The following is a 27,500-nucleotide window of genomic DNA, read 5'->3' as shown; positions in this document are numbered from 1 at the left end:
GGGTGGGGGGAGTGAAAAGGGATGAAGAAATGGAGGAGGATGACAGTGAAGAGACTCTGACTGATGAGGCAGCCCCGCATTGACATCGGCAGGGACGTTTTCACACTAATATAAGCTGCACTATACCTCCCCCCCCCCTCACCTCCCCACGTCCCCCCCCCCCCCCCCCCCCCCGCTCAGTCTCGTCTCTCCTTCTTGACCCCTCCCTCCTCCTCCTCCTTCCCTCCCCGCCACCCTCCCAGCTCTCCCCCCCCCCACCCCCACCCCCATAAGCCATATCCCCTCCTCCAGTCCACTCCACCCCACCTCACCCACCCACCCCCCCCCCCCCCCATAAACCATCTCCCCTCCTCCGCCACTGACATCGTGTAAGGGGGACGGAGGAGGGGGGGGGGGGCTGGGGAGGGTGGCATCCACAACAAACAAGCAAAACAGATCGACATATATGCCGTCCGTCACCTTCCAGCTTCTGACCGTTCACGCAACGTAAACCTTTTCTTCCGTGATGTGTGTGTTCCGTTTTCACGGAACGATCTCGAGGTAGTGTAGCGTGCACGCCAAATTCGTTCTCAGTGATTTCCCTTGATGCAGTCTTCCATTCTCAGCACACACACACCCCACACACCCCCACCCCGCCTTTAAAAAAAAAAAAAAAAAATTTTAACGGCGAGATGCACATCACTTTTGTCAGCACTTGGATGAAAATTTAATCTCCAATCTATCCATCCTCCACTTGATTCCGCGGACCAAAAGCCTGATGAAGAATGAAAAGATAAAACAAACAACAATAACAACAAACTTTCATCTCCTTAAGAAATAAGATTAAACACACACCCCCACTCCCCCACCCCCCCCCCACCCCCCAAAAAAGGCGTAAATTGTTTCGGTTGCTCTTTGTGACAGATTATGATGTTTATAATTCCCGGTGTTCTATCCCGATGCATGCACATTCCATATTTATTGTTCAAATTATTTGCTTCACTTAGAAATTAATACGATTTGCTTAACTGAGTTGTTTAGTTGACCTCAAAGGCGAACATAACAAGTCCCCAAAGAAATCAGTTGTGTGAGCACAAATCCTGTTGCTGGGACAGTCAGGATATATTCATTTTTGTATAATTATCATCTGATAACTGTGGCAAGGAGGGTCTGAAGAAGATATATAGCCTTGAAACCCCCAGTGTGTGTGTGTGTGCGTGCGCGCGCGCGCGCGTGTGTGTGTGTGTGTGTGTGTGTGTGCCGTGCGCGCGCGCACGCGCGAGCAGGAAAGAATAGGCGGATTCCGACCCCCACCCCCACCCCCACCTCCTCTCCCCGTCCTTTCTGTCCCTCTTTCTCTGTGTCTCACTGTCAGTGTCAGTGTCTGTGTCTCTGTCTGTCTGTATCTATCCTTCTTCGTGCGCCTGCGCCTGTATAGTGTGTGAAGTCGTAGCAGTGGTTGTAGATTCCAATTAAATGTCACTCCTGTGATATCAGACGTGTGTGTGTGTGTGCGTGGGGGGGGGGAGGTGGCGTGAAGTGGCGTGGGGAGGGGGGGGGCGGGGCACGGGGTTTAGTGTGTGTGTGTGTGTGTGTGTTGGGGGTGGGGGGGTTAGTGTGTGGGTGGGGAGTGGAGGAGTAGGTGTGTGTGTCGGGGGCGGGGACGAGGAGGAGACGGAGGCCGGGCCCGGGGTGTGTGTGTGTGTGTGTGTGTGTGTGTGTGTGTGTGTGTGTGTGTATTTACTGTGTGTATATGCGCACCGGCGCGCACTGGCATCCGGCCGGTCAGTGTGCCTGTATGCGTGCATGCTTGCGTACTGTAGGTGCTCGCAGCTGTTTATAGTAGACTAACACTAAGACCGTCAGCGAAGAGAACCAGTTCGATGAACGGAACGGGGGAGACAGATTTTCATCATTATCGTTCACGCTGGAAGTTGACAGACTGCTGGGGCGACTTGTCTGCACGGCAGGCCCGTAATATAATATCAGGGGCGTTCATCGATAACCGCGGTTGTCGTTCCTGGCCGCGGTGATTTGTCCGCGGGTAATTTCATAACGTGGAGCTGGCTGTCAGTCTCTGCCTGCCTGCCTGCCTGTGTGTGTGTGTGTGTGTGTGTGTGTGTGTGTGTGTGTGTGTGTGTGTGTGTGTGTGTGTGTGTGTGTGTGTGTGATGGTTCTTTTTTTTAGTGTGTGGGTGAGGGTGAAGGTGTAGGTGTGTGTGTGTGGGGGTGTGTGTGATGGTTCTTTTTTTTTTAGTGTGTGGGTGAGGGTGAAAGTGTAGGTGTGTGTGTGTGTGTGATGGTTCTTTTTTTAGTGTGTGGGTGAAGGTGTAGGTGTGTGTGTGTGTGTTGGGGGGGTGGGTTCTTTTTTTTAGTGTGTGGGTGAGGGCGACGGTGTTGGTGTGTGTGTGTGTGGGAGATCGAAGTGTGGGGAGAGGACGGATGTTGCGTGTGTGTTACTGAGTGTGTGTGTGTGTGTGTGTGTGTGTGTGTGTGTGTGTGTGTGTGTGTTGTATGCGTGTTGTGTGTGTGTGTGTGTGCCATGTGTGTGTGTGTGTGTGTGCCGTGTGTGTGTGTGTGTGTGTGTGTGTTGGGTTGTTTTTTTAGTGTGCAGGGGGAAGGGCAGGTGTAGCGTATGTGTGTGTATGTGTGTGTGTATGTGCGTGTGCATGTGTGTGTGTCCAGTGTGTGTGTGTGTGTGTGTGTGTGCGTGTGCATGTGTGTGTGTCCAGTGTGTGTGTGTGTGTATGTGTGTGTGCGTGCGTGCGTGCGTGTGTGCCTAGGCGTGTGTGTGTGTGTGCGGCAGTGTGTGAGTACACGTACGTGCGCGTGAAATGTATATAAATGAATATATAAATGAATAAGTCTAAGTATATATATGACACATATATGAACCTGACATCTTAAATCAAAGTATTGTTGAATTGCATTGTTATTATTATCTTTTTTATGTCTTATGTCTACTTTTAGTATGCTATTTCATGCCTATTTCATTCATATCCTTTGAATGATTTTGTATTGCAGATGTATGGCTGTGATGATGTATGTATGATCTACTCTAAGCTACCTTTTAAAGGTTTCTGTTGTGTTGTTGTTATCCACTGTGATTATTTATTGTATGCATGGATCGCCATCTAAAAGATTTTATGTCTTTTATGTATACACGTTGAATGACTGTGATTTCAATATTATTGTTTATGTGTTTAACACCACAAATGAATTTCTCTTGTTGAGAAAATAAAGTAATCTGTAATTTGTAATCCCCCCCCCCCCCCCCCCAAAAAAAAAAAAAAAAAAAAATCAGACTAATTGGCAGCGTCCATCCTTCTTGTTGTTAATGTTGTTATTGTTTTATTGTTGTTGTCGCCGTCGTCGTCGTCAGTTTCTCTCCTTCTTCTCCATCATTCCATTCCGTCCTGCATTCTTCTGCCTTCTTTGTTTCCCTCCTTCCTTCCTTCCTTCCTTCTCTCCTTTCTTCCTCTCTGTTCTGTCATCATCATCGTTATCATCATCATCATCATTATCATCATCATTATCGTCGTCGTAGTGTTCATCTGCTTCTCAATTCATCATCATCATAATCATCATCATCATTGTCGTCGTAGTAATCATCTTCCTTTCAGTTCATCATCATCATCATCATCATCATCATCATTGTCGTCGTAGTGTTCATCATCTTCTCAGTTCATCATCATCATCATCATTATCGTCGTAGTATTCATCTTCTCAATTCTTCTTCTTTTTCTCACTTCTGTATCCTCCTCCTTTCAGTTCATCATCATTATAATAATAATCATCATCATCATTGTTGTCGTAGTATTCATCTTCTTCTCAGATCATCATCATTGTAATCATCATCATCATCATTGTCGTCGTAGTATCCATCTTCCTCTCAGTTCATCATCATCATTGTCGTCGTAGTATTCATCTTCCTTTCAGTTCATCATCATTATAATCATCATCATCATTGTCATCGTAGTATTCATCTTCCTCTCAGTTCATCATCATCATAATCATCATTGTCATCGTAGTATTCATCTTCCTTTCAGTTCATCATCATTATAATCATCATCATCATTGTCATCGTAGTATTCATCTTCTTCTCAGTTCATCACCATTATAATCATCATCATCATTGTCATCGTAGTATTCATCTTCTTCTCAGTTCATCACCATTATAATCATCATCATCATTGTCATCGTAGTATTCATCTTCCTCTCAGTTCATCACCATTATAATCATCATCATCATTGTCATCGTAGTATCCATCTTCCTCTCAGTTCATCATCATCATCATCATAATCATCATTGTCGTCGTAGTATTCATCTTCCTTTCAGTTCATCATCATTATAATCATCATCATCATTGTCATCGTAGTATTCATCTTCTTCTCAGTTCATCATCTTCATCATCATCGTCATAATTGTCGTCGTAGTATTCATCTTCTTTTCAATTCAGTCATCATCATTATAATCATCATCATCATTGTCGTCGTAGTATCCATCTTCCTCTCAGTTCATCATCATTATAATCATCATCATCATTGTCGTCGTAGTATTCATCTTCTTCTCAGTTCATCATCTTCATCATCATAATTGTCGTAGTATTCATCTTCCTTTCAATTCACCATCATCATCATCATAATCATCATTGTCGTCGTAGTATTCATCTTCCTTTCGGTTCATCACCATTATAATTATCTTCACCATCATCATTGTCATCGTAGTATTCATCTTCCTTTCAGTTCATCATCATTATAATCATCATCATCATCATCATTGTCGTCGTAGTATCCATCTTCCTCTCAGTTCATCACCATTATAATTATCTTCATCATCATCATTGTCATCGTAGTATTCATCTTCTTCTCAGTTCATCATCTTCATCATCATCGTCATAATTGTCGTCGTAGTATTCATCTTCTTTTCAATTCGTCACCATCATCATCATCATAATCATCATCATCATCATAGTCATCATTGTCGTCGTAGTATTCATCTTCCTTTCGGTTCATCATCATTATAATCATCATCATCATTGTCGTCGTAGCATCCATCTTCCTCTCAGTTCATCACCATTATAATCATCATTGTCATCGTAGTATTCATCTTCCTCTCAGTTCATCATCATTATAATCATCATCATCATTGTCATAATTGTCGTAGTATTCATCTTCCTTTCAATTCATCATCATCATCATCATCATCATTGTCGTCGTAGTATCCATCTTCCTTTCAGTTCATCATCATTATAATCATCATCATCATTGTCGTCGTAGTATTCATCTTCTTCTCAGTTCATCATCTTCATCATCATCGTCATAATTGTCGTCGTAGTATTCATCTTCTTTTCAATTCGTCACCATCATCATCATCATCATAATCATCATTGTCGTCGTAGTATTCATCTTCCTTTCGGATTATCATCATTATAATCATCATCATCATTGTCGTCGTAGCATCCATCTTCCTCTCAGTTCATCACCATTATAATTATCTTCATCACCATCATTGTCATCGTAGTATTCATCTTCCTTTCAGTTCATCATCATTATAATCATCATCATCATTGTCATCGTAGTATTCATCTTCCTTTCAGTTCATCATCATCATCATCATCATCGTAGTATCCATCTTCCTCTCAGTTCATCACCATTATAATCATCTTCATCATCATCATTGTCAACGTAGTATTCATCTTCCTTTCAGTTCATCATCATTATAATCATCATCATCATCATTATCATCGTAGTATTCATCTTCTTCTCAGGTCATCATCTTCATCATCATAATTGTCGTCATAGTATTCATCTTCTTTTCAATTCATCATCAACATCATAATCATCATTGTCGTCGTAGTATTCATCTTCCTTTCAGTTCATCATCATTATAATCATCATCATCATTGTCATCGTAGTATTTATCTTCCTCTCAGTTCATCATCATTATAATCATCATCATCATTGTCATCGTAGTATTCATCTTCCTCTCAGTTCATCATCATTAATATCATCATAATCACCATTGTCGTCGTAGTATCTATTTTCCTCTCAGTTCATCATCATTATAATTATCTTCATCATCATCATTGTCATCGTAGTATTCATCTTCCTCTCAGTTCATCATCTTCATCATCATCGTCATAATTGTCGTCGTAGTATTCATCTTCTTTTCAATTCATCATCATCATCATTGTCGTCGTAGTATTCATCTTCCTTTCAGTTCATCATCATTATAATCATCATCATCATTGTCATCGTAGTATTTATCTTCCTCTCAGTTCATCATCATTATAATCATCATCATCATTGTCATCGTAGTATTTATCTTCCTCTCAGTTCATCATCATTATAATCATCATCATCATTGTCATCGTAGTATTTATCTTCCTCTCAGTTCATCATCATTATAATCATCATCATCATTGTCATCGTAGTATTTATCTTCCTCTCAGTTCATCATCATTAATATCATCATAATCATTGTCATCGTAGTATTCATCTTCCTCTCAGTTCATCATCATTAATATCATCATAATCACCATTGTCGTCGTAGTATCTATTTTCCTCTCAGTTCATCATCATTATAATTATCTTCATCATCATCATTGTCGTCATAGTATTCTTCTTCTCAATTCTTCTTCTTCTCACTTTTGTTTCTTCTTCTTCGATCACCCCCCCCCCCTTCCCCCAAGCCGCCGGCACCTCCTCCCCCTCCCGCCAACCCCATCCTTTGCATCAGCAGCATCACGTGCAGGAGATAGCTACAGGCCGTACAGCGCCAGCTCTCTCGGTCCTCGGTCTTGGCGCGTGCACTGATGAGGGAGGGCGTGCTTGATCAGCATGTCTGAACCAGTCGGCGTGTGTGGCCGGCCTGGTGTCCCTTCCAGCTGACCTGAGAGAATGTTGTGGTAGGCTTTTTGTTGTTGTTGTTGTTGTTTTGGGTTTTTTGTGTGTTTTGTTGTTGTTTTTTTTTGGTGGGGTGTGGCTAATGGAAAAAGTCACGAAATTAATGTAAAATCTGTCAATATTACTGATTAATCTCATGTTAAAAATGTTGCTAGGCTAAAACACACACACACACACAAAAAAAAAAACCCCGAAGTGTTTGGGTTTTTTCTTTTCACGAAGTGTCACAAAAATCAGAGCAGTACAGATATGGGAATAATTTCATAATTCTTTCTTTTTTTTTTGTGGGGGTGGGGGGCGGGACGGTGAGTATGTGGGCCAGGGAAAAAGTCAAGAAAATTTAAATTTAAATTTGCCAGTTACTGATTAATCTCATGCTAAAGAATGTTGTTTGGAGGAAAAAAATGTACACACACACACACACACACGAAGGGTTTGGATTTTTCTTTTTAACAAGTTTAACACACACACACACACACACACAAATCAAAGCAGTATAGATTGAAATGGACACAGTAACTCGCGACTGTGTTTGTTAGCTTCTGCTGTGTGCGCATGTATTGTATTCATTACATGTGAAGGGAATTAAAAACTGCTTTTTTCCACTTTTTCATTATTTATTTCGCATTTCTATAACACATAGACAATTGACAAGATGACATAAATGAATGAATACATGTGTTGGAAAAGGAAGGAAGACAAATTGTAGAAAACCACAGTAAAAAAACAACAACAACAACACAATAACCACAATATAAGTGACATACATATATGATATTCTAAGCATAACAACTGCGAATGGTTGTATAAGTCATTCGAATGAGTCTTCAAATATAATGATAGATATCCATATCCCTCAAAGTTTATCATCCATATATATATATATATATATATATATATATATATATATATATCAGGAATGAAGACGCATATTGCAGGTGTCGCGTCGTGTCGCGTTGTGTCGCATTTAGTTGCACTGCATTATTTGTCACAACAGATTTTTCTTTGTGAATATCACCGAGATAGGAACACACACACACACACACACACACACACACACACACTCAAACTCATACAACCCTTCCACCAACCCACCCACTCTTCATGCATACAGACAGACACGGTTGAAATTTCAGATAAAGAAACACTTAACAACAACACGAGCAGCGTATTGAACTCTTGTATCATGGTAATCTGATAAAAAGTGCTTCCCTTAAAGTCTTAACTCCCGAGAGCAAGGTTTCGGTTGCGCATGCGCACTAGAGCCTATCCATAAAAGGGAAAGGGGCGGAGTTTATCTATAAAAAGCGCGAGCACGTGTCCGGTAGAAATGTAAACATGTGGGAGGTGAAAGCAAAACAAAGACCGACTCACTGTTAGCGGAGAAAGATATCCGTGTACTCCTGCCACACAATGTGGTCGTTTACGGTTGCCAACGTCGAGGGGCTGTCTGCATGCTTTCCAATTCTCACCGGACAGTACCACGTGCTGGTGCTATTTTTATCTGACAGACACGTCTAGCGCAAACACAAACGGCTCTAGCTCCGCCCCTTTTCTCTGCATTCAAATTTTGTATTACGTGTAGCTGACACATTTTGTACTTTCCAAAGTCAATTCAGGTCTAGATTGGAAGCTGCTAGGCAAATCTCGCTCTCTGCCATAAATGAAGCCAAACCGTAGCTTTATTAGGCTTTTATTTTGAATAAACCTTCACCGACGTCACAGTGTCAGACTCTGGTGAGAAACTGGCTTGATTCAAATCGCCCGCCATTTATAGTCCGGTTCAGGCTTTAACATCATCATTTTCGATGTGTATGAAAATACGATGCAATGGTCACCGTAAAATACTCTTTTGAGGGAACGTTAGATGACGCTATTCAGCACAAAATCAACAAATTAATGAAACACCGAAGAGGAAAGAAAAAAAAGAAAAGAAAAGAAAAAGCATCATTTTTGCATAATCGTTCCTCTCCCTCCTCGTAGCATGACAGGACAATCCATCAACAGCTGTCGTACTCCCGATCGGCCAGCTCCGAGGCGGAAATGATGCTGCTGAGTTCCGAAGAGGTGGAGGTCCGCCGAATGGAGGAGGAGGGAAATCCCGAGCTGCCTGAGGAATACTTCGAGCCGCCCGTGCTGCCGGAGGAATACCCTGAGCTGCCGGAGGTATACTCCGAGCTGCCGTCCTCCTTAGAGGCGCGGAACTGCAGCTGGAACGCTGTGTTCACCCTGGCCAGGTCCCCCTCCTCGATCCGCACGGTGAACACCAGCGTGGCCAGCTTCAACTTGTGCCCGTCGATCAGCTCCTTGACCTCGTTGCCCCTCACGATGCTCTTCTCGCCGTTCAGCTTCAGGGAGACGACCCTCTTGTCGCTCAGGTTCCTGATGAACCACCTGACCTTCCCGTCCTTCTCCACTTGACACCACAGCTCCACGAACCAGCGGGGCATGTGCTCGTCGTTGAGCAGCACGTCCAGGTACTTCCCCCGCCCCATCACGATGGTCTGGCCGCTCCGCCTATTGATGAGGTCAGGAAGACGGCTGCTGAGCTTGACCGGGGTGTCGGACGGGTAGTAGAGGGTGAGGAGGTGGGGTCTGGTCAGGATGGGGTCGTCCCAACCAGGCACTGTTGGAACCTCGTCCTTGGACTCCACTGTCGCTGCCTCCTGGTCCACTGTTTCTACTGTTTCTGGTAGCACAAAAAAGTGTCTGTGAAAAACAAACTGCAGCCTATTGAAAGTTTACGTGTGGCTTAAAAACAACAACAACAAAAACAACAACAAAACAAACAACAACAACATCCAAAAAGCCAAGCAAGCAAGCAAACAAGCAAGCAAGCAAACAACCAGCCAAAAGTCTACAGCTGTTTTAGAAAAATAGATATAGGTTGAGAAACGAGCCATGGTGAGTTAAAAATGTATTTTAGATGAAAATACAAACAAACAGAAAATTGCAGCGGGTTGAAAGATTCAGTATTGGTGAAAAGATACAGTGCAGCGTGTTGAGATATTAAGTGTAATTGAAAAAAATAAACTACAGCGAGTTAAATATTTGTGCAGCTAAAGCAACAAACTGCAGTGTGTTGAAAAGTGAAGTGTAGCTAAGGAAAAAACAAACAAACAAAAAAAAACTTCAGCGAGCTGTCAAATCAACTGTACCTTTAAAAAAAACAACAACAACCCAAAAACAAGAGAGGCAAGGCCTTCAAGACTCACTTGTGATTCACTTGAACAAGAGGCAAAGCCTTCATGGCTCATGTGTGAATCCTGTCCAAATGACAACTTTTTGGTTCAATGCATAGAAAGGAAAATTGCAAGTATATTATATACCTGGTAATCACTCCATGTCCTTATGAAATATGTCTATGTTGGTGAAAGCCCGGTTCCCAATACTCTGTGATTGACAATGGAGAGAGAGAGAGAGAGAGAGAGAGAGAGAGACAGTGTGCGTTTACACTGTTAACCGTGACAGTCCGAGTTTGAAATCCATGTCTCATCCGTTTTCTCATACTTTATTTAAAATCATGCAACGATACACCAATCTAATGTGCAGGAAGCATACTGCACACAGAAAATGAACCCATGGCAACATAAGTGTTTGTCCTCTGGCAAAAGTTGTGCAGACGAAATCTACCCCGATGGGTACACAAACATATGCATGCACTCAAAGCCTGATGTATTGGGTTATGCTGCTGATCAGGCATCTGTGTGGTAGACGTGGTTTAGCACATATATGAGTTTGTTCTAATGCCACCATCTTGAGAAACTGACATTTTGAATGTACTGATGGAAATGGTTTCTGAAATGACTGACTGGTGGTGGAAGAAGATGAGCTCAGGTGGTTGGAGGGAGTGGTCATCAACCTGGAGGTTGCTTGTCGTTCAATGAGGGAAGCACTGGGCCAGCTTTTTAGCTGAAATGCTTTAACTGTAGTGATGTTCTTGTTTTCATTTATTTATCTTAATATCATTTTTTTTTTTTTTTTTTTTTGGTAGGTGTGACTTTGGTTAGATATTAAAATATCTTCATTTATCTTATTTTAATATCATTATTATTATTGTTTTTTGTTGTTTATTTTTGGTAAGCGTGACTTCGGTTAGATGTAAGTAATGGCTGCTTGTGTTGCAGCAAGTTGTGGACTTTATTCAGAGTGGTAAATGTGTTGGGACACTGAATATCAATCACCACAGTGATGGTTTTCATTTTGGCTACTTCTCATTCATAAAAATGCTGAATTAAATATGTAATATAGTTTCTGCCATGAACTTAGTTTTGGGATTTAAAATCTTGAACATGAGTTAGCCATTAAAAAAAACCAATTTGTGTGTGACTGTGTGTCATATAATATTGATCTTGATCTTGTATATAAAAAAAAAGGGGGGTGTGGGGGGGAGGGATTTTGTGTGTGTGTGTGTGTGTGTGTGTGTGTGTGTGTGTATGTGCATGAATAGTCGTATGCATGCACATATAACTACATGCATCAAATTGGCCTTTCCATTAATCTATCGATAGAGTAAACCAATCAAACCTGAACATTGACATAATTATACATAATACGCAAATTGTACATAACAGGCATAGAAAACAAAAAAATGCCAGCAGGCAACTCGTATATCCTAGGTCCGAATTTGAATACAGCTTTGCAAGAATGCACAATTATGAAGTCCAGAAAAATAAATAATCATGGCTATCTTGAAAAAAATGGATGGGAATGAATAGCATGGCTGAAGTAATAAATGACAGAAAAGGAAAAGTGACATATAAAATGATAAATTTTCAGGAGAGGGTTTCCAGAGGGTGGGCATAGTATTTTAATGGAAAGAGTCCCTGACATCCCCACAGGGGCACACAAACAGCACCTTCAACAAACCAAACATCAACTGATCAAGCAACAGAGGCTTACGATGTTGTATTGTATTGTGTTTATTTAGATCAAAAGCATACAGGTTTTCTCACAGAAGATTCTGTTGTTCCTGTCCTAGCTGATGTCCATTTCCTGAAACAGAAGGACGACGAATTGTCAGTCATAAGAGATAAATATGCAAAGACATGTGTTTGCAACTGAATTTTGTCGGGCTTCTACCATACAACCTTTTCAGCAAGGGAAACCCAAAAATGCGTGCATCATGCCAGCTGGTATAGTTTGTGGAACAAATACCCACAACCTGTCCAGCATGGGAGGCCCTACGAGGCATGTGACACATCAACTGACATAGCTCGACAGGTCACTGAAGCACTCAAGCTACCCCACCACGACAAGGTATCAGTTCCATGGGGTAGTAACATTTCAAGTTTATTCATGTATTCATTTGTCAGAATGTCATATACAAACCAATGTGAAGCTCACTTTGTAAAACACAATATATTAGCACTAATGTTTACTGAATAGTTTGCAATTTAAGAAAAAAAAGTAAAACAATGGATTCTGTTTAAGCATTTAAATCTGGTCTTCTTCTTATGCTACAATTTTTATTGACATTTCACTGTCTGCTGATTAACCATAATTCCATGCCTACAACACCAGTACAAGGCAGTATACCCTCCACACCACAAACCCTCTTCAAATTAGAATGGACCATCTCACGAGAAAGAGCTATAGATCTACATCATATATGTGAAGCAAGTTTTTTCAACAATCCCAAATTTCCTGATCAAGGCATCTATTTAAGAAAAAGTGCATGCCAACACAGCAACGCACTGTTTTGTGCAAACAACATGCACAAGTGTCCAAAGCTTCTGCTGTGGCTGCATGTGATCAAATGTCAATTAATATGCGAGTGTAAACTTCTACTTGTTATGTATCTGATCTATCAACCCGTTTGATGGCAGATACTTGAAGCTGAACTGGACACTTAAACTTTGTAATGATAACATTTTATGGTGCCAGCCAATGACTGTTGGATTTACCTATTCTATCAAGTATCATAATTAAGTATGCTTTTCCAAACACACACAACAAAAGAACAATTAGTTTCAAGCCCAGGTTACTGTAACAGTTTGAATTTCAGGACTGGAAACCTGTGACATATATAAAAAGGTACACATCAATTCATTATACTGTTCACCGCACCCCCTCACCTTTCGGAAAAAAAGATACACTGACAATGATATGTTAAAAAGCATGTATCATTTATTAACATTTCAGAATCTTAAAATGAATCATTGTATGTCAATCTCAAGTGAAAAATTTAATTCCCCCCACCCCCACCCAAAACAAGACAAAAAGGAATGAGTACCTTTTATGTTTCATCCCTATTATGTTATGATAAGTGTAGCCGGATTGGCTACAATCTTCGTTGGGCCAGCTTAGCAGACGACTTTTGTGACTCGCCGAAGGTTAACAAGGAAGTTGTAAATCGGTCACAAGTTATCTCCCTTTACACGGAACCGCATGATGATTTTCATCCATTTGTTAAATTATAAACACTTCCTTATAGATGAGATTATAGTTTTTATGTTATTGGACTTCAGAAAGATCATACTTCTCAACTGTAATGATATCATTTGGCCAGGTAGCCTATAACTCTTTTAAACTAATATTTATGTGAATGAATTTTGGCGCGATCTTCGAAATCCACTCAGTTGAAACATATAAAATACCTTGTTTTCTATAAATCGATATAGCTGCCGTGGAATTTAGATTGTGCATTACAATGTAAATGATTAAGCTTTCTTCTCGTGTATCGCTTTCCGTGTACACCTAAGTTATAGGCATGCGATAGTACGAAATTTCTGACAGTATTTCGGCCCCACAAAACTCTCTCTTCTTCAAGCCATTGGAATTCATCAGTGCCGATTTGAGCAAAATACCTTTTTACAATACCTAGACATTTTTATAGCGTGTCTTGCAGATGTTTGCATTTCTGTTATCAATCTGATTCACATCATACATGTATAGTTGTGTTGTAGTTGGTTTAAACGAAGTATTTCATTGTCGATCACAAGTGCCAAAAGCACCCCAACCGGTGCCGACACGGGAGCTGTCCGTTGAGTTTTCTCTTGAATTTTGACATAAAAAATCTTTACTCTAGAAGCAGATTCTATAGATGATTTTTATATAGTTGAAAATTCAGGATTTTCAGTTACTTAACTGTTGCAATTATATTACATATCGCGACGTTTTAATTGTTGCAATGTACAAAAATGATACATGAACTCGTTAAAAGCTCGTTCATTCAGTGACTCTTTTTGTTTAGTTTTTAACTACATTATTTTTGTAGAAAATGGTTTAGCTTAAGAAAATGCTCGTTTCATGTAGTTTTGTGTGATATATAATATGTCTATGTTAGTTCCCCGAGCCGAAAGTCAGAAGCCGCCAAATTTGGTCAAACAAACACAAGCTTGGCCCCTCAAGGCTCACGGAGGGCCGATTTCGTGAGTCGCTTCGCGGCGCTGGCTTTGCGGTTCAGCGGAACAGAATATAAGGAGTGAGCGAGTGCCAGACAAATAGAGAACTCTCCTGGTCTGGAAGAATGAGAGAATAAAAGAAGAAAAACCGGCGCACCGCCTTCCCGAGTCTACCTTGCCTGGCTGCAGCTCTCTTCTGCTAACACCTTATACCTGTCTTCACCTTCTCTAACACCACCTTACCACCCCGTCACATAAGAATAAAACAGAAATATTTCATACATATCTATACCTATCCAACTATCTTTCTCAATAACTCTACAACAGATGAGAAATCTGATGATGATACACAGACACAGAGAGCGTGTCATACTCATAAGCAAGAGTAATGACATCAAATATATTAAGAGATAAAAGGTTGACCACCAGACCACACACACAAGAACCATCATTACTTAAAAGGAAGGTTCCCAGGCCTTAAAAAAAAACGAAAAAAAAGTCCCATCCTGATTTCAATATAGATACACTATCCAACATGGCTTATGATTGGAGTACCACAACTCCAGTACACTAGCAGGAGTTGGCTCAGGCACATTTGTGAGAACCAGATCCAGTGTCGAGTCATAGTCTGTGGTGGGATCTTTGATCAGCTGTTGCAGACTGAACTGTTCACAGAACTCCTGAAGAGGTCTAGGCAGTCCACGGGAAGCATCACTGTTGAAGTCTCCTCCAATGATAACATGAGTGTGACTTGTGAGCTCCTGCTGAATAACTGCTCTGAGTTCTGCACACAAAACTGTGATGCTGACATGTGGAGGACAGTAGATCCCAACAACAACCAGTCCTCTAACGCTGGTACTGGCATCAACCACAGTGATTTCAATGCTACTGCTGCACTTCTGGCTAGCACTGCTACTGAATGGCAGACTGTGATCTCTGGTGTAAACAAGTGTACCAGCATGTGAACGACAGCCTTTCACTGAAGCTGTGTTTCTGGCAACCACAGTAAAATCTGCAATCTTGTAGTGTTCCGGGTCATCCTGTTCATGCTCCCATGTTTCAAAAATAAACATGAGGCTTGCTTGTAGCAAGTTCCTGTCTGCACAGAGATCAGCAATGTGTTTGTGAAGTGATCGGCTGTTGTGAAACACAATCACAAACCCTGTGGTGGAAAACTGCTGAAGATCAGTCAGACAGGGCACAACAGGTTCTTGTCTCAGTCTTTTCATTTCCTGCTTGACTTTTGGTGACACTCTGATCTTCTTTGGATCAAAGTCAAGCAGGTGGAGACCAGCCATAGTTCTGGCTCTGCTGAGAGCCACATACACTAGATGGTGGTGTGCTGCTCCCTGAAACGACACTGCCACGTTCTCCAGTGTGGAGCCCTGTGACTTGTGGATGGTGATAGCAGAGTAAGCCGTCAAAGGGAACTGTCTATGCAGAACTGCAACGTTCTGACGTTTTCCAACACGAAACTGCTTCACACTTTGGAAGACAGGAGTCCACTTTGTGTTGATGTTCTGTGTGTAGAGCTGTTTGTTCTGTTCACGGGTCTTTTTCCTGACACCATCATCAAACTCTACCCACAGAACAGACACATGTTCTTCAGATCCGTGATCTAGCAACAACAGCACTTAGAAAAGTGAAGGGGTCAAAGAATGTTCTTTGACACCCACAGACTGCCAGGCTCAAACAGCGGAAAAAAGAGTTTCCATCCCCCCTTATACTGATGATCTGTTTGGGTGCTCCTGCCTCAACTTTGGGTTCTACAGAGGGAAGGCTGCATTTGAACACCAAATGTAACTGCTCACATTTCTGTACCTGCCATTCAGTCTGCACAGGGGTGAATGCAATGTTGTGTTGCTCAATGGAAGTAACAGGTGATGTCTGCAAGCATGAACATTTGTGTGACTGAAACCGCTGAAATGTTGAAAAAACTTTACCACAAAACCTACAATAGGGGCATTTGTGTTTAACTACAGTGGTTGTGCTTTTAAACACCTTTTGACAAACCTCACATTGAATGCGCTTTTCACAATCCATTTTAACAGGAGAATGTATGTTGTCTGACAACATGCAGATTCAAAGTATAGATGCAATTCAGCAACACTTACTAAAACAAAGAGTAAAAGTAAAGAGAAAAAAAAACAATAACTGGATATGAAAACTGTTTCAAACTGTATACAGTTTAATGTACAAATGAATACTTTTATTGTTTTAAAAACTGTTAATCCTATAGTTGCTCAAATAAGCTGATTCCAAAAAGTTGCTGTCTTCAGTACCTGTCAAATAAAATTATAATACCGATGGTCTGGCCTCATCAGTCTGAATTAAATGTTCTAGCTGCATAAACCACACAACCTGATACAATGATTGTAAAAAGTTACCTTTAGTTAGTATTACCATAATTTTCAGACCAGGTAATAAAGAATCATCCACCTTACAACTGTCCATAACCTGTAGAGAAATTCAATGCCAGAATAGGTGATTTTCCTGTTCCTAACACACAAACTGAAAGTGAACACCTATTTACCACGTTAGTTTTTCTTTTAAATGGTGAAGACTTTTTATTGAAGAAGCTGTAACAACACAGTTGTTAGGCAACTCAATGATTCAACAAAGAAAAGAAAGAGATATTCCAATTTCCACTAAATAAATGCTGTAAAACAGTGCAATAAATATTCAGAAGTGTTACAGGAATCAGCTGGACCAGTCTTGTTCAGTTTTATTTAGTTGGTGAGAAACTTAGATGAAACTGTCCATGTTGTGAAAAAAAGAAGAAAAATCAAACAATATGAGCAATATACAAGATCACCCATCTTTTTCTACATGGTGAAAATAGATAAGGGGAAACAAGATCAAGATGCTAAACAGCAGTCATCAAGAGTAATTTACCTGACTTGGCTGCTTGGCACTTCATAAAAGAGATAACATCACAACATCACAGTGTAAAGTTGTGAGCAAATTACCTTTCAGACACATTAAGCTGTTAAATATCAAAATCTTACTGACTGTTTTGCATGTTCATCTTATGTGGTTTATTCACTCATTTCATTACATATTTGGGTCAGACTGATATCACATCTGCTAAAAAGTGCTTTAAAAACAGTTCAGCTGTTTAGTTATTGTCATGATGTTAAGCAGGTCATGTGACAACTGTTTCCTGTTTTTGTTTTGTTCTGTGTAATGACTTGTTTCTATTTATCTCTAATGTAGTTACTGGAATTATCCAAAACAACCACATACTTATATTTTGCATTTTACTTTAGGATATATTAAAAATTTTTTGCTGTGGAATGGTAGTGAAGTGATGAAAGGAAAAATTCTAAATTTGCATTTTATCTGTTGTGAACTTTTCACTAATTTCAGCTGCAAATATTTTTAATAATCTGCAAAAACCTGTTTAAATTGACAAATTCCAACTAATATTTTGTTGTTGTTGAAAATATGGTATCTTTTACCCTAACTTGCATATTTGCAACATTTTGGGGACTAATTCTACAACACAAATGTTATTTGTTGTTCTGGTTTTTCTGACTTTCTTCCCTTTCAACATATTATGTTGATTGCATCTATGAGAAGTTTGCATGGTTATTGATGCATACTTTTTTATGGACAAAACAATGTTGACACTTACCTCCTCCTCTTCTGTTTACAGCTTTTGAAAGACAGGGAAAGATAAGTTGTGAAGTTCTCAACTTCATGTAAATGTTAAAAAAAAAAATGTTATCTCTTGTTTAAAATAAGTTTATTTTGTGTTTCCTTTTTTTTTAAATTTTGTTGTTGTTGTTGTTGTTCACTTGTTTGTTGTTGTTGTTGTTCACTTGTTGCTGTTGTTGTTGCCTTCAGAGAAGTAGTTTAAATGCTTTAAATTTTAAGTTACTGTCATTCAAGAGTCAGTTTAACTGAAACATGTCACAGTGTGAATGTTATGAACAGTGTATAAAACTTAACACAAAAAAAGCAAATGTAAACATGATGTTCGCACCAAAGAGGAGGAGTTTGTATTATACTCCATGTTTGGTGTTTACATATACTTACCATGTCAAACTGATGCAAACTAGGCCTATGGTTTGCTCTGTTTGGCCAAATTTCGCGCGGCTAACGGTGAAAAGACGCCCCTCTTAGTCTGGCCCGCTCTTAGCCAATCAAACGCCTCTAACAGCTATAAGCGCTGAATCATTCCGTGGCCATGAAAGAAAATGCCCCATGAGAACCACGGCGGAGACGCGGGGACGGACGGGCGGGCATTCGAGTTTGACATGGTAAGTATATGTAAACACCAAACATGGAGTATAATACAAACTCCTCCTTTTGGTGTCATATACTGTACCATGTCAAACTGATGCAGAATTTAAAGCAAATGGAGGAGGGCAACGCCTACTGGTTCGTATGGGGAGCCCTTGAAACTGAGACGGCAGTGTTAGCCGCGACAAAGGAAATCCCCTTGGAACCGTCAGCCCTGGTCATACGGAAATCCCGGAGGTAGAAGTTGATGAAGGGATTCTCCGACCGCCAGAAGGCTGCCTCCAAGACATGCTGCAGTGGTACCGAGTGCTGGAAAGCAGCCGAAGTAGCTATGGCCCGCACTTCGTGTGTTCTGGGATTAAGACAGCTGAGATCCTTGTGTGCATGAGAGTAGGCTCTACGAATCACTTGGGAAACCCAGCGGGAAATGGTGCCTGCAGCGATATCTTTCTTGTAATTCTCATTGAGGGAGATGAGAAGGCGCCTCTGAGAAGAACGCCTATGGCGAGACCTATTGCAATAGTATTTGAGGCACCGAACGGGGCAGAGATGCCTATCTTCATCATCTTGTGCCAGAATATCCGACAAAGGTCTGACCCTCAGAGAGGGGGAAGGGACCTCGGGGTCTTGGTTCTTAGCCAGAAACTCTGGAAGGAAACGAAGAGTGATGGAACCATCTCTGTGGAATGCTAGATCTTGTGGCAGACCACTAAGACCATGAATCTCACTTCTACGACGGCCCGTGGCCAGCAACAGAAGGAAAGTGGTCTTGAGAGTGAGCAGGTCAAAAGGAATAGTCCCCAATGGCTCAAAGGGCTGTTTTCGAATGAAATCCAGCACCAGGAACAAGTCCCAGAGGGGCACTCTTCTGGGATTCCTAGCTTCCTTCAGAGAGGCGCCCCTAGCCACTTCTCTGAGCAGGAAATCAGCTTCAAAAGCGGGACCACCTAGCTGTTTGATAGTGGTACAAATGGCAGACCTGTACCCTCTCACAGAACTAGCAGACAGGTTGAGAACCGAGGAGCAGTGAGCCAAAAAGTTGGCCAGCTGCATGCTCGTAGGGTTAGTAGGGGGAATGTTCTGAGCTGTACACCAACTCAGCCATTTCTTCCATCGAAAGTCATACAAAGTCTCTGTTCCCTCCCTCCTGGCTTTGGAGACTATGGAGAGGAGGTCGGAGGAGGCACCCCCCTTGGTCAGCGCGGCGGACACAGAGGCTGACCGAGGGGTGGAAGACTTCAATGGTGATGCTGACAGATCCGCCCGCACAGCAGCCACGCGTGCAGGTGGAGCATTTGAGGATTGGAGTGAGGAATGCCCGAACGAGGCTGCCTCAGCAGATGAGGTTTGGTTTCCAGTTCCAGTGGTGGAACATGTGTCAGGGACTGAAGGACCGGAAACCAGGGCTGGGCTGGCCATTTCGGCGCAATGAGGATCATCTGCGGGCGTTCCAACCTGGCTTTCCGTATCACCTTGGACAGGATTGGAAAGGGAGGAAACGCGTAGGCAATCAGACTGCTCCAGTCTAGAGAGAGAGCGTCCACTGCCCACGCTTCTGGGTCGGCGACTGGAGAGACGTACGTGGGAAGTCTCTTGCTGAACCTTGTCGCAAAGAGGTCCACCATCGGCCGGAACCACTGTTCCCACACTCCTTGCAGGGTGTCCTTGTCCAGGGTCCACTCTGTGTGTATGACACTCTTGGACCTGCTGAGAGCATCTGCCAAAATGTTGTCTTTCCCTGCTATGTGTCTCGCTGAAAGTGCAATGCCACTGCTGTGGCACCAACGGAGGAGAGCCTCGGTCCGCAGAGAGAGGTCTGCCGAGTGCGCTCCGCCCCCTTTGTTCACGTAACAAGCGACTGTTGTGTTGTCCGTGAACAAGCGAATGGTCTTGCCTTTGGCCTCCGCTATGAAGTGCTGGAGAGCCCTGCGAACTGCCTCCAGTTCCAGAACATTGATGTGGCATAGGCGCTCCTCCGGGGACCAAGTCCCTGCTGCATGGAGAGAGTCCATGTGGGCTCCCCAGCCCATGGAGGAGGCGTCTGTGAATAGTGCCACCTGAAGAGTCGGTGGGGCTATGGGCACCCCCTGTGTCAGAAGAGGGGTGGTTAACCACTCTGATGTCACCTCGAGGAACCACTCGCCCAGACATATCCGGGTATCCCATGGCTGAGTGCTCTGGGACCACCGTAGCCTGAGTGCCCTCTGAAGAGGGCGCTTGAGAACCCTGCCCAGAGGGATGAGAGGTGCCATGGACTCCATCATGCCCAGGAGGGAAGAAAGTGTCCGCGCCGTTGCTTGGGAGGAATGGCGCAAGTGGTTGAGGAGGCCTGCCAGACGGTCCCACCGATCTGGCGTCGGAGAGACTATCATGGACCGCGTGTCGAATCTCATCCCTAAGAAGTCGAAGGACTGGCTCGGGGACAGATCGCATTTCTCCTGGTTCGTGATGAAGCCCAGTTGGGAGCACAGGTCTAGAAGTCTGGCTGTATGACTCTGGCACAGAGCCTGTGACTGGGCCAGAATAAGCCAGTCGTCCAGGTACACACAGAGCCGAATGGACTCCGACCGGACGATTGACACCAATTCCCGCACCACCTTGGTAAACAGGAAAGGGGCAAGGGACAGACCAAATGGGAGGGCAGAGAACTGGAACACTCTGTCCCTCCACACGAACCTCAGGTACCGGCGGGATGCCGGGTGGATGAGGATATGGAAATAAGCATCTTTCAGATCGATGGACGTCGCCCAATCTCCCTGTTGCATGGTCTCCCGAATCTGTGCCTGTGTGTCCATCTTGAATTTCATCTTGGGGAGGAAACTGTTGAGGGGGGACAAGTCCAGGACTGGTCTCCACCCTCCGGAGACTTTTGGAATCACGAACAACCGGCCGTAAAAACCGGGGCCCGGGTCCGAGAGTTGAGATATCGCCCCTATGAGGAGTAGGTGCGATATCTCTTTCTCTAAGACGCTCTCCTGCTCCATCGAGCTGGGCACATAAGGAGGAGGAGTGGATCTTAGAGGGGGGCGGTCCCCCACCCAAGGGAGCATGTACCCCGACTCTAGCACCGACACTATCCAGTCGTTGAGTCCCAGAGCACGCCACTGATGCGCGTGCCGGGACAAGTTTCCTACTTGGAGGGGCTGAACGACTGGCGGTGCTGAATCGGGGCCCAGTCATTGGGGGTGCTGCCTTCTGGCCTTGGGCATGGCCGGACGGCTTGGACGGCCATGAGGTGGTTTGTTCCTCTGCCGCTGATTCTGAGCACGCCGCTTTGGCTTAGGAGGCGAGGTATATGGAGGAGCCCTGGTGGCGGGTCTCTTCAAAGGCATAGAACCCTGGCGCCCCTGGGAGGATTGGGCTAAATATGAGGCCACCTCCCGGTTTGTCTCTGCCCTGTGGCTGACAAAATGCGGCGCATACTGGCCGAAGAGGGAGTGCTGCTGTGCTGGGATGGACCGCAGAGCAGCCCTCTCCTCTACTGGAATGTTAGAGAGGCGGAGAACAGCATCCCGCCGCGCTAGCACCGTATTGAAGTGAAGGCTGGTAGCTGCGTCTGCAGCTGCCGTGAGACCAGACGCTACTCGATTGCCAAAAGTGTTTAACCTCGGGTCTGAGAAGAGGCCAGGCAGGCCAGAGGAAGGAGACTCCGTGTCCTGCTGAACTGGACGTCGTTCCCACAGCTCATTGGCTCTGTGGAGGAACGCGTCAAAGAAGGTATAAGCCGTGGACACCTCGAGGAGGCAGCGGCGGGCCAGTTTGTCCCACTCTGCAAATGTCTTAAAGGGAAGAGTAGCTGAGGTGGGGAAGGTGGTGCGCTGTGAGACCAACATCCTGTCCTGCGCGGAGGGCTCTGCTTCCCTGTAGGCAGGGTGGTCCTGTGTGTACCAGGACCACACTCCTCCCTTGGAGGGATCTTTAAGGAACTTGCCTGGGGCAAAAGCGCCCGGGGCAGAGAGTGACTCCCTGCCTGGAGGAGGGATGGAAGCAGCACCCCTGACGGTGCGGGCTGGCTTATTAAGCCACTCCTGAGCCATTTCTGGCACTCTGAGTCGCCTTGTGGTTCTGGAGTTAGAGTCACCTGACCGTAGGAGGGTTAAGGGTGACAAAGTTGCCTGAGGGACTGATTCAGCATGTGTGACCCTATTGGGGAGGGTCAGTTCGAGCTCGGCAAAGTCCGAGTTTGGTTCAGGCTGGTCCCTAGGGAGGCGTGGGCTCCATCTGTCGCACTGGGATGGGGGCGAAGAGTGCTCATCTGCTTGTTCGTCCTCATCCGAAGACAGGGGCTGTCCTTCTTGTTCACAGTCCATCCCCTGTTGGGTGCCATCCCAAGTGGATGTACCCACGGGGGCGTCCTGTGGGCTGTGGTCAGCCCAGCGGGATGAGCTGGGGCGATCCCGAGCAGGGACCCTGGTCTCCTCTGTTATGTCCTTGACACCCGAAGAGGGTGGGGAGTGTGTGGACCGTAGGTCCAACCATGCTTGGGATGGTGGGTGCCACACCTTCTCAGAGAGAGCGTCCCTGGACGCCAGAGGGACCCACGACTGCTGTGAGGGGACGAACACCCACTCATCTCCTTTTAGGACCGAGGGCTGGGTAGGTGGGACCAGCAGGCTCCCACGGGCTGAGCGGGGTCCCTCAGCTGCCGTCGGTCCTGAAAAGGAAGCCGTAGTGACCGTGGCGGTCACCTGCGTGCTGACAGAGGACCTATTCGAGGCTGTAGTGTTAACACTGGTCGAGGAGCTCGACCTGCCCAACGAAGAGTCAATCCCTCTTGTCGGGGCTGTGTGTGTCACTCTGTGGTCTGTGCTGGGTTGGGTCCGGTGGGGAGCGGACCAGGGGTTAGTCCCTGGTCCTCCCGGGAACCCAGCATGCACCATAGGTGCACCCCAGTACGGGTAGAATGGGGGATACCACCCGTGGGCACCAGCCATCCCGTGACCCCAGCCCCAAGGGTCACTGGTGCCTTGACCTCGTTGAAGGGAAAAGCCTGGCCAAGTCGGAGGGAGGTCAGGTCCGACTTGGGTGTCAGACAGGCCGAAAGGCCGGCGGTCTGACTGCCCGGAACCGCCTGACACGCGCGGGACTCCCCCAGCAGGGGAGACCGGCCGGATAGCGGGGAGACCTGCAGAGCAGGTTGCCACGCGCCCAGAATCCCCTCCCGTGGGGAGACTGGGGTGGCTTGGCCCGGGGTGGGCTAAGTGGAGGTCCCCCCCCGGAACCAACTGTTTTTCTCCCCCAGGAGGAGGTGGGGGAGGGGGGTCGACCGAGGAGGGAGGAGGGGAAACAGCACTGGGGCCCCTGAGGGCCGTCTCCGTGTGGGGACCCGGATAACGGCGGGGGGCGGCCTCCCCTTGGGAGTCCGCACCCAGCCGCGAGTTCCCACCACCAAGAGAGGACGTGCTACTCCCCCTTCCACCCGCCTCGCGCTGGGACACTTCGGGAGGTGACGCTCGAATCCCTTTCCCCCCGGTCCCCTTCATGACCGTTTTATCGGGACGAGCGTCCCCTCCGCGATCAGCGTCTGCAGACGCATCGCCGCGGTCCCTATCGGGAGAAATCATGAGCTCCGGGCCTGGGAGAGTCTCTTGGCGAGTATCTCTGCCAGCATCATGATCCCTGCCTTCGTAGGATGGCAAACGAGGCATGGTACCGCGCGTAAGCACCCAGCGAACAAAACGAACCCCAACAGAGAAAGGAAAGACAGGATCGACTCAGAGGTAGAAAATACGAAGAAATCGAGGGGGCCCGAGTCGAAACGAGTACACAGAATGTAAGCACAATACACATGCAAGCCGCATACAACAAAATAAGGCCAAATGAAAACGCTTAATAGCCAAAAAAAGCGTTAGACGAGACAGAGCGAAAACCTGACAAGATGGCGTGGAGAGCCTTGGCCAAAGGAATGATTCAGCGCTTATAGCTGTTAGAGGCGTTTGATTGGCTAAGAGCGGGCCAGACTAAGAGGGGCGTCTTTTCACCGTTAGCCGCGCGAAATTTGGCCAAACAGAGCAAACCATAGGCCTAGTTTGCATCAGTTTGACATGGTACAGTATATGACACCAAATGGTATATTAATATTATGTTGAATGCATGAAGCAATAAAACAGATCTCTTAAAAGCTAAATAATCAAGTTATAATTTCAAAGAGCATGTCACAAAAACTGGATACCAAATCAGATTTTGGGCCATAAGATTTAAGACAAATAATAACAGAATGTTAAAACTAAAAGCCTGAACATTTGAAATGCTCACATTAAGAAGTGATTACACTGTTTACAAATTAAAGAAAATAAAAATCCACTTACCAAACAATTGCAAGTAATCATGCGAATCTGATTCACACACACTCTCAGACTCTGCCGGTCTCTGCAGCATACGATGACAAGCAGCAGCTGAAATGAACATGTTCAGAATATTTATGTTTGTAAATTGTGAATATATTAATAGTAGGTCAGATCATATTTATAACCTATTTTGACTGTATTCCATTTGTGATTTCACATCCTTTATTTTAATGTATGATCTTAATAAAAGTAAAACTTACATTCTCACACAAAACTTCTGCCATTCTAAGTTTTCACATTATCATAGTATCTAAATATTTATCAACGAATCTGAAAAAAATATAAGGAAAAAAAACAACAACAAAACACCAGAAACTTTATGCTGGTTAAAAGTCTATTCTTAAGTGGTCTGCCTGTCATCATCTGCTTGATATAAAAAAAACAACATAACAAACATTTGCAACTGTTAATTATAAAGCATAGCTGATGAAATTTTCATGAATGGTATCCTGTGGAACAGGTATAATATACTACATACAACTACAAGTTTACATTAATCAATGAAGAATATCATTCCAATTGTCATTGGCCTAAGACATGTCATGGTCAAGTTCACTGATAATGCAGGTGAGGGGAACATACTGACACCTTTCCAGATGGAGATGACATAGGATTAGTGTCACACAGCAGTGTTCCACCTTTTGCTGGCCCGTGTCTGCTCCAGTGGCAAATATTTTCTCTCTCATTCTTTTGAGATAATGAGACTGCTACATGAAATAATCTATAATTGACTTGAATTTGTACCCTAAAACTCACATATATCTTATTATCTGTATCTATCTATCTGTCCATATATGCAAGTGTATTTTACATGTATATGTGTATACATGCATGTGTATTTTATATGTATATCTATCAATCAATGTATCTATCTATCTATATATAAGTTCTACATACATGTTACAACTTGTATATTTAAATAAAGATATAGAATATACACAAAATGCATACATACATTTTAACATACATGTGCACCTAACACTAACAGCTACCCACAACACAGTTTTTTGTCAGCCAGTTTGGCAACCTTCTCTGATCTATAGCCGTAACAGTTAAGATTGATAATATTAATGATGATAATGATCATACTATTCATAGCCATGTTTCAACTAAACACTAAATATAAGAAACCTTGGTCATTTGTTACGTACTGTGCTAGCCATCTAAAGAGAAAAGATGATCTTACCTTTCAGTGTTCACAGTGAAAGGGCAAGTCTGTCATGGATCCTGTCATATAATCCTGTCAATCACAAACACTTTTGTTTATATAACACATTAGATCAATGCTACATACACACAACAAAATGTGACCAACACACATACCCGCACACACAAAATGGATACATACATTTTAACATACATGTGCACCTAACACTAACAGCTACCCACAACACAGTTTTGTCAGCCAGTTTGGCAACCTTCTCTGATCTATAGCCGTAACAGTTAATAATAATGTTAATGATGGTCAAGTTCACTGATGATGCAGGTGAGGGGAACATACTGACACCTTTCCAGATGGAGATGACATAGGATTGGTGCCACACAGCAGTGTTCCACCTTTTGCTGCCCTGTGTCTACTCTGATGGCAAATGTTTTCTCTCTCATTCTTTTGAGATAATGAGACTGCTACAAGAAATAATCTATAATTGACTTGAATTTGTACCCTAAAACTCACATATATCTTATTATCTATATCTGTATCTATCTATCTGTCAAATATATGCAAGTGTATTTTCTATGTATATGTGTATACAGGCATGTGTATTTTCTATGTATATCTATCAATCAATGTATCTATCTATCTATATTTAAGTTCTACATACATGTTACAACTTGTATATTTAAATAAAGATATAGAATATACACAAAATGCATACATACATTTTAACATACATGTGCACCTAACACTAACAGCTACCCACAACACAGTTTTGTCAGCCAGTTTGGCAACCTTCTCTGATCTATAGCCATAACAGTTAATATTAATAATATTAATGATGATAATGATCATACTATTCATAGCCATGTTTCAACTAAACACTAAATATAAGAAATTGAGGTCATTTGTTACATACTGTGCTAGCCATCTAAAGAGAAAAGATGATCCTACCTTTCAGTGTTCACAGTGAAAGGGCAAGTCTGTCATGGATCCTGTCATATAATCCTGTCAATCACAAACACTTTTGTTTATATAACACATTAGATCAATGCTACATACACACAACAAAATGTGACTAACACACATACCCACACATACAACATGGATACATACATTTTAACATACATGTGCACCTAACACTAACAGCTACCCACAACACAGTTTTGTCAGCCAGTTTGGCAACCTTCTCTGATCTATAGCCGTAACAGTTAATAATAATGTTAATGATGGTCAAGTTCACTGATGATGCAGGTGAGGGGAACATACTGACACCTTTCCACCTTTTACTGCCCTGTGTCTGTCCCTGTAGCAAATATTTTTTCTCTCATTCTTTTGAGGTAATGAGACTGCCACATGAAATAATCTATAATTGACTTGAATTTGTACCCTAAAACTCACATATATCTTATTATTTATATATCTATCTATTTAATATCTATCTATTCTATGCAAGCGTATTTACATGTATATGTATATACATGCATGTATATTTTATATGTATATTTATCAATGT

General features: G+C 43.4%; 1 protein-coding gene and 1 long non-coding RNA gene across 4 annotated transcripts in view; both read right to left on the bottom strand.

Annotated features, from left to right (window-relative positions):
- Nucleotides 1–8,384: 8,384 nt before the first annotated feature.
- LOC143297006 (uncharacterized) overlaps nt 8,385–27,500 on the bottom strand; it is a 41,917-nt gene continuing 22,801 nt past the window's right edge. For all 3 annotated transcript variants that reach the window (XM_076609124.1, XM_076609123.1, XM_076609125.1), the window contains one exon: nt 8,385–9,576. In XM_076609124.1, the coding sequence (XP_076465239.1) occupies nt 8,888–9,576 (689 nt within the window). In that variant the 3' untranslated portion in view covers nt 8,385–8,887. The remainder of the gene's footprint in view (nt 9,577–27,500) is intronic.
- The window catches only part of LOC143297325 (uncharacterized), a 17,292-nt gene continuing 1,170 nt past the window's right edge, over nt 11,379–27,500 (bottom strand). The window contains exons 2-4 of the long non-coding RNA XR_013057249.1: nt 26,939–26,992; nt 26,015–26,068; nt 11,379–11,882 (exon numbers count right to left, since the gene is read on the bottom strand). This is a non-coding gene — a long non-coding RNA (uncharacterized LOC143297325). The remainder of the gene's footprint in view (nt 11,883–26,014; nt 26,069–26,938; nt 26,993–27,500) is intronic.

This window comes from Babylonia areolata, chromosome 22, assembly GCF_041734735.1.
Source record: "Babylonia areolata isolate BAREFJ2019XMU chromosome 22, ASM4173473v1, whole genome shotgun sequence".
NCBI classification, from domain to species: Eukaryota; Metazoa; Mollusca; class Gastropoda; order Neogastropoda; family Buccinidae; genus Babylonia; species Babylonia areolata.
The sequence above is the reverse complement of the archived record's forward strand: the minus strand, read 5'-3'. Positions and strand labels throughout refer to the sequence as shown.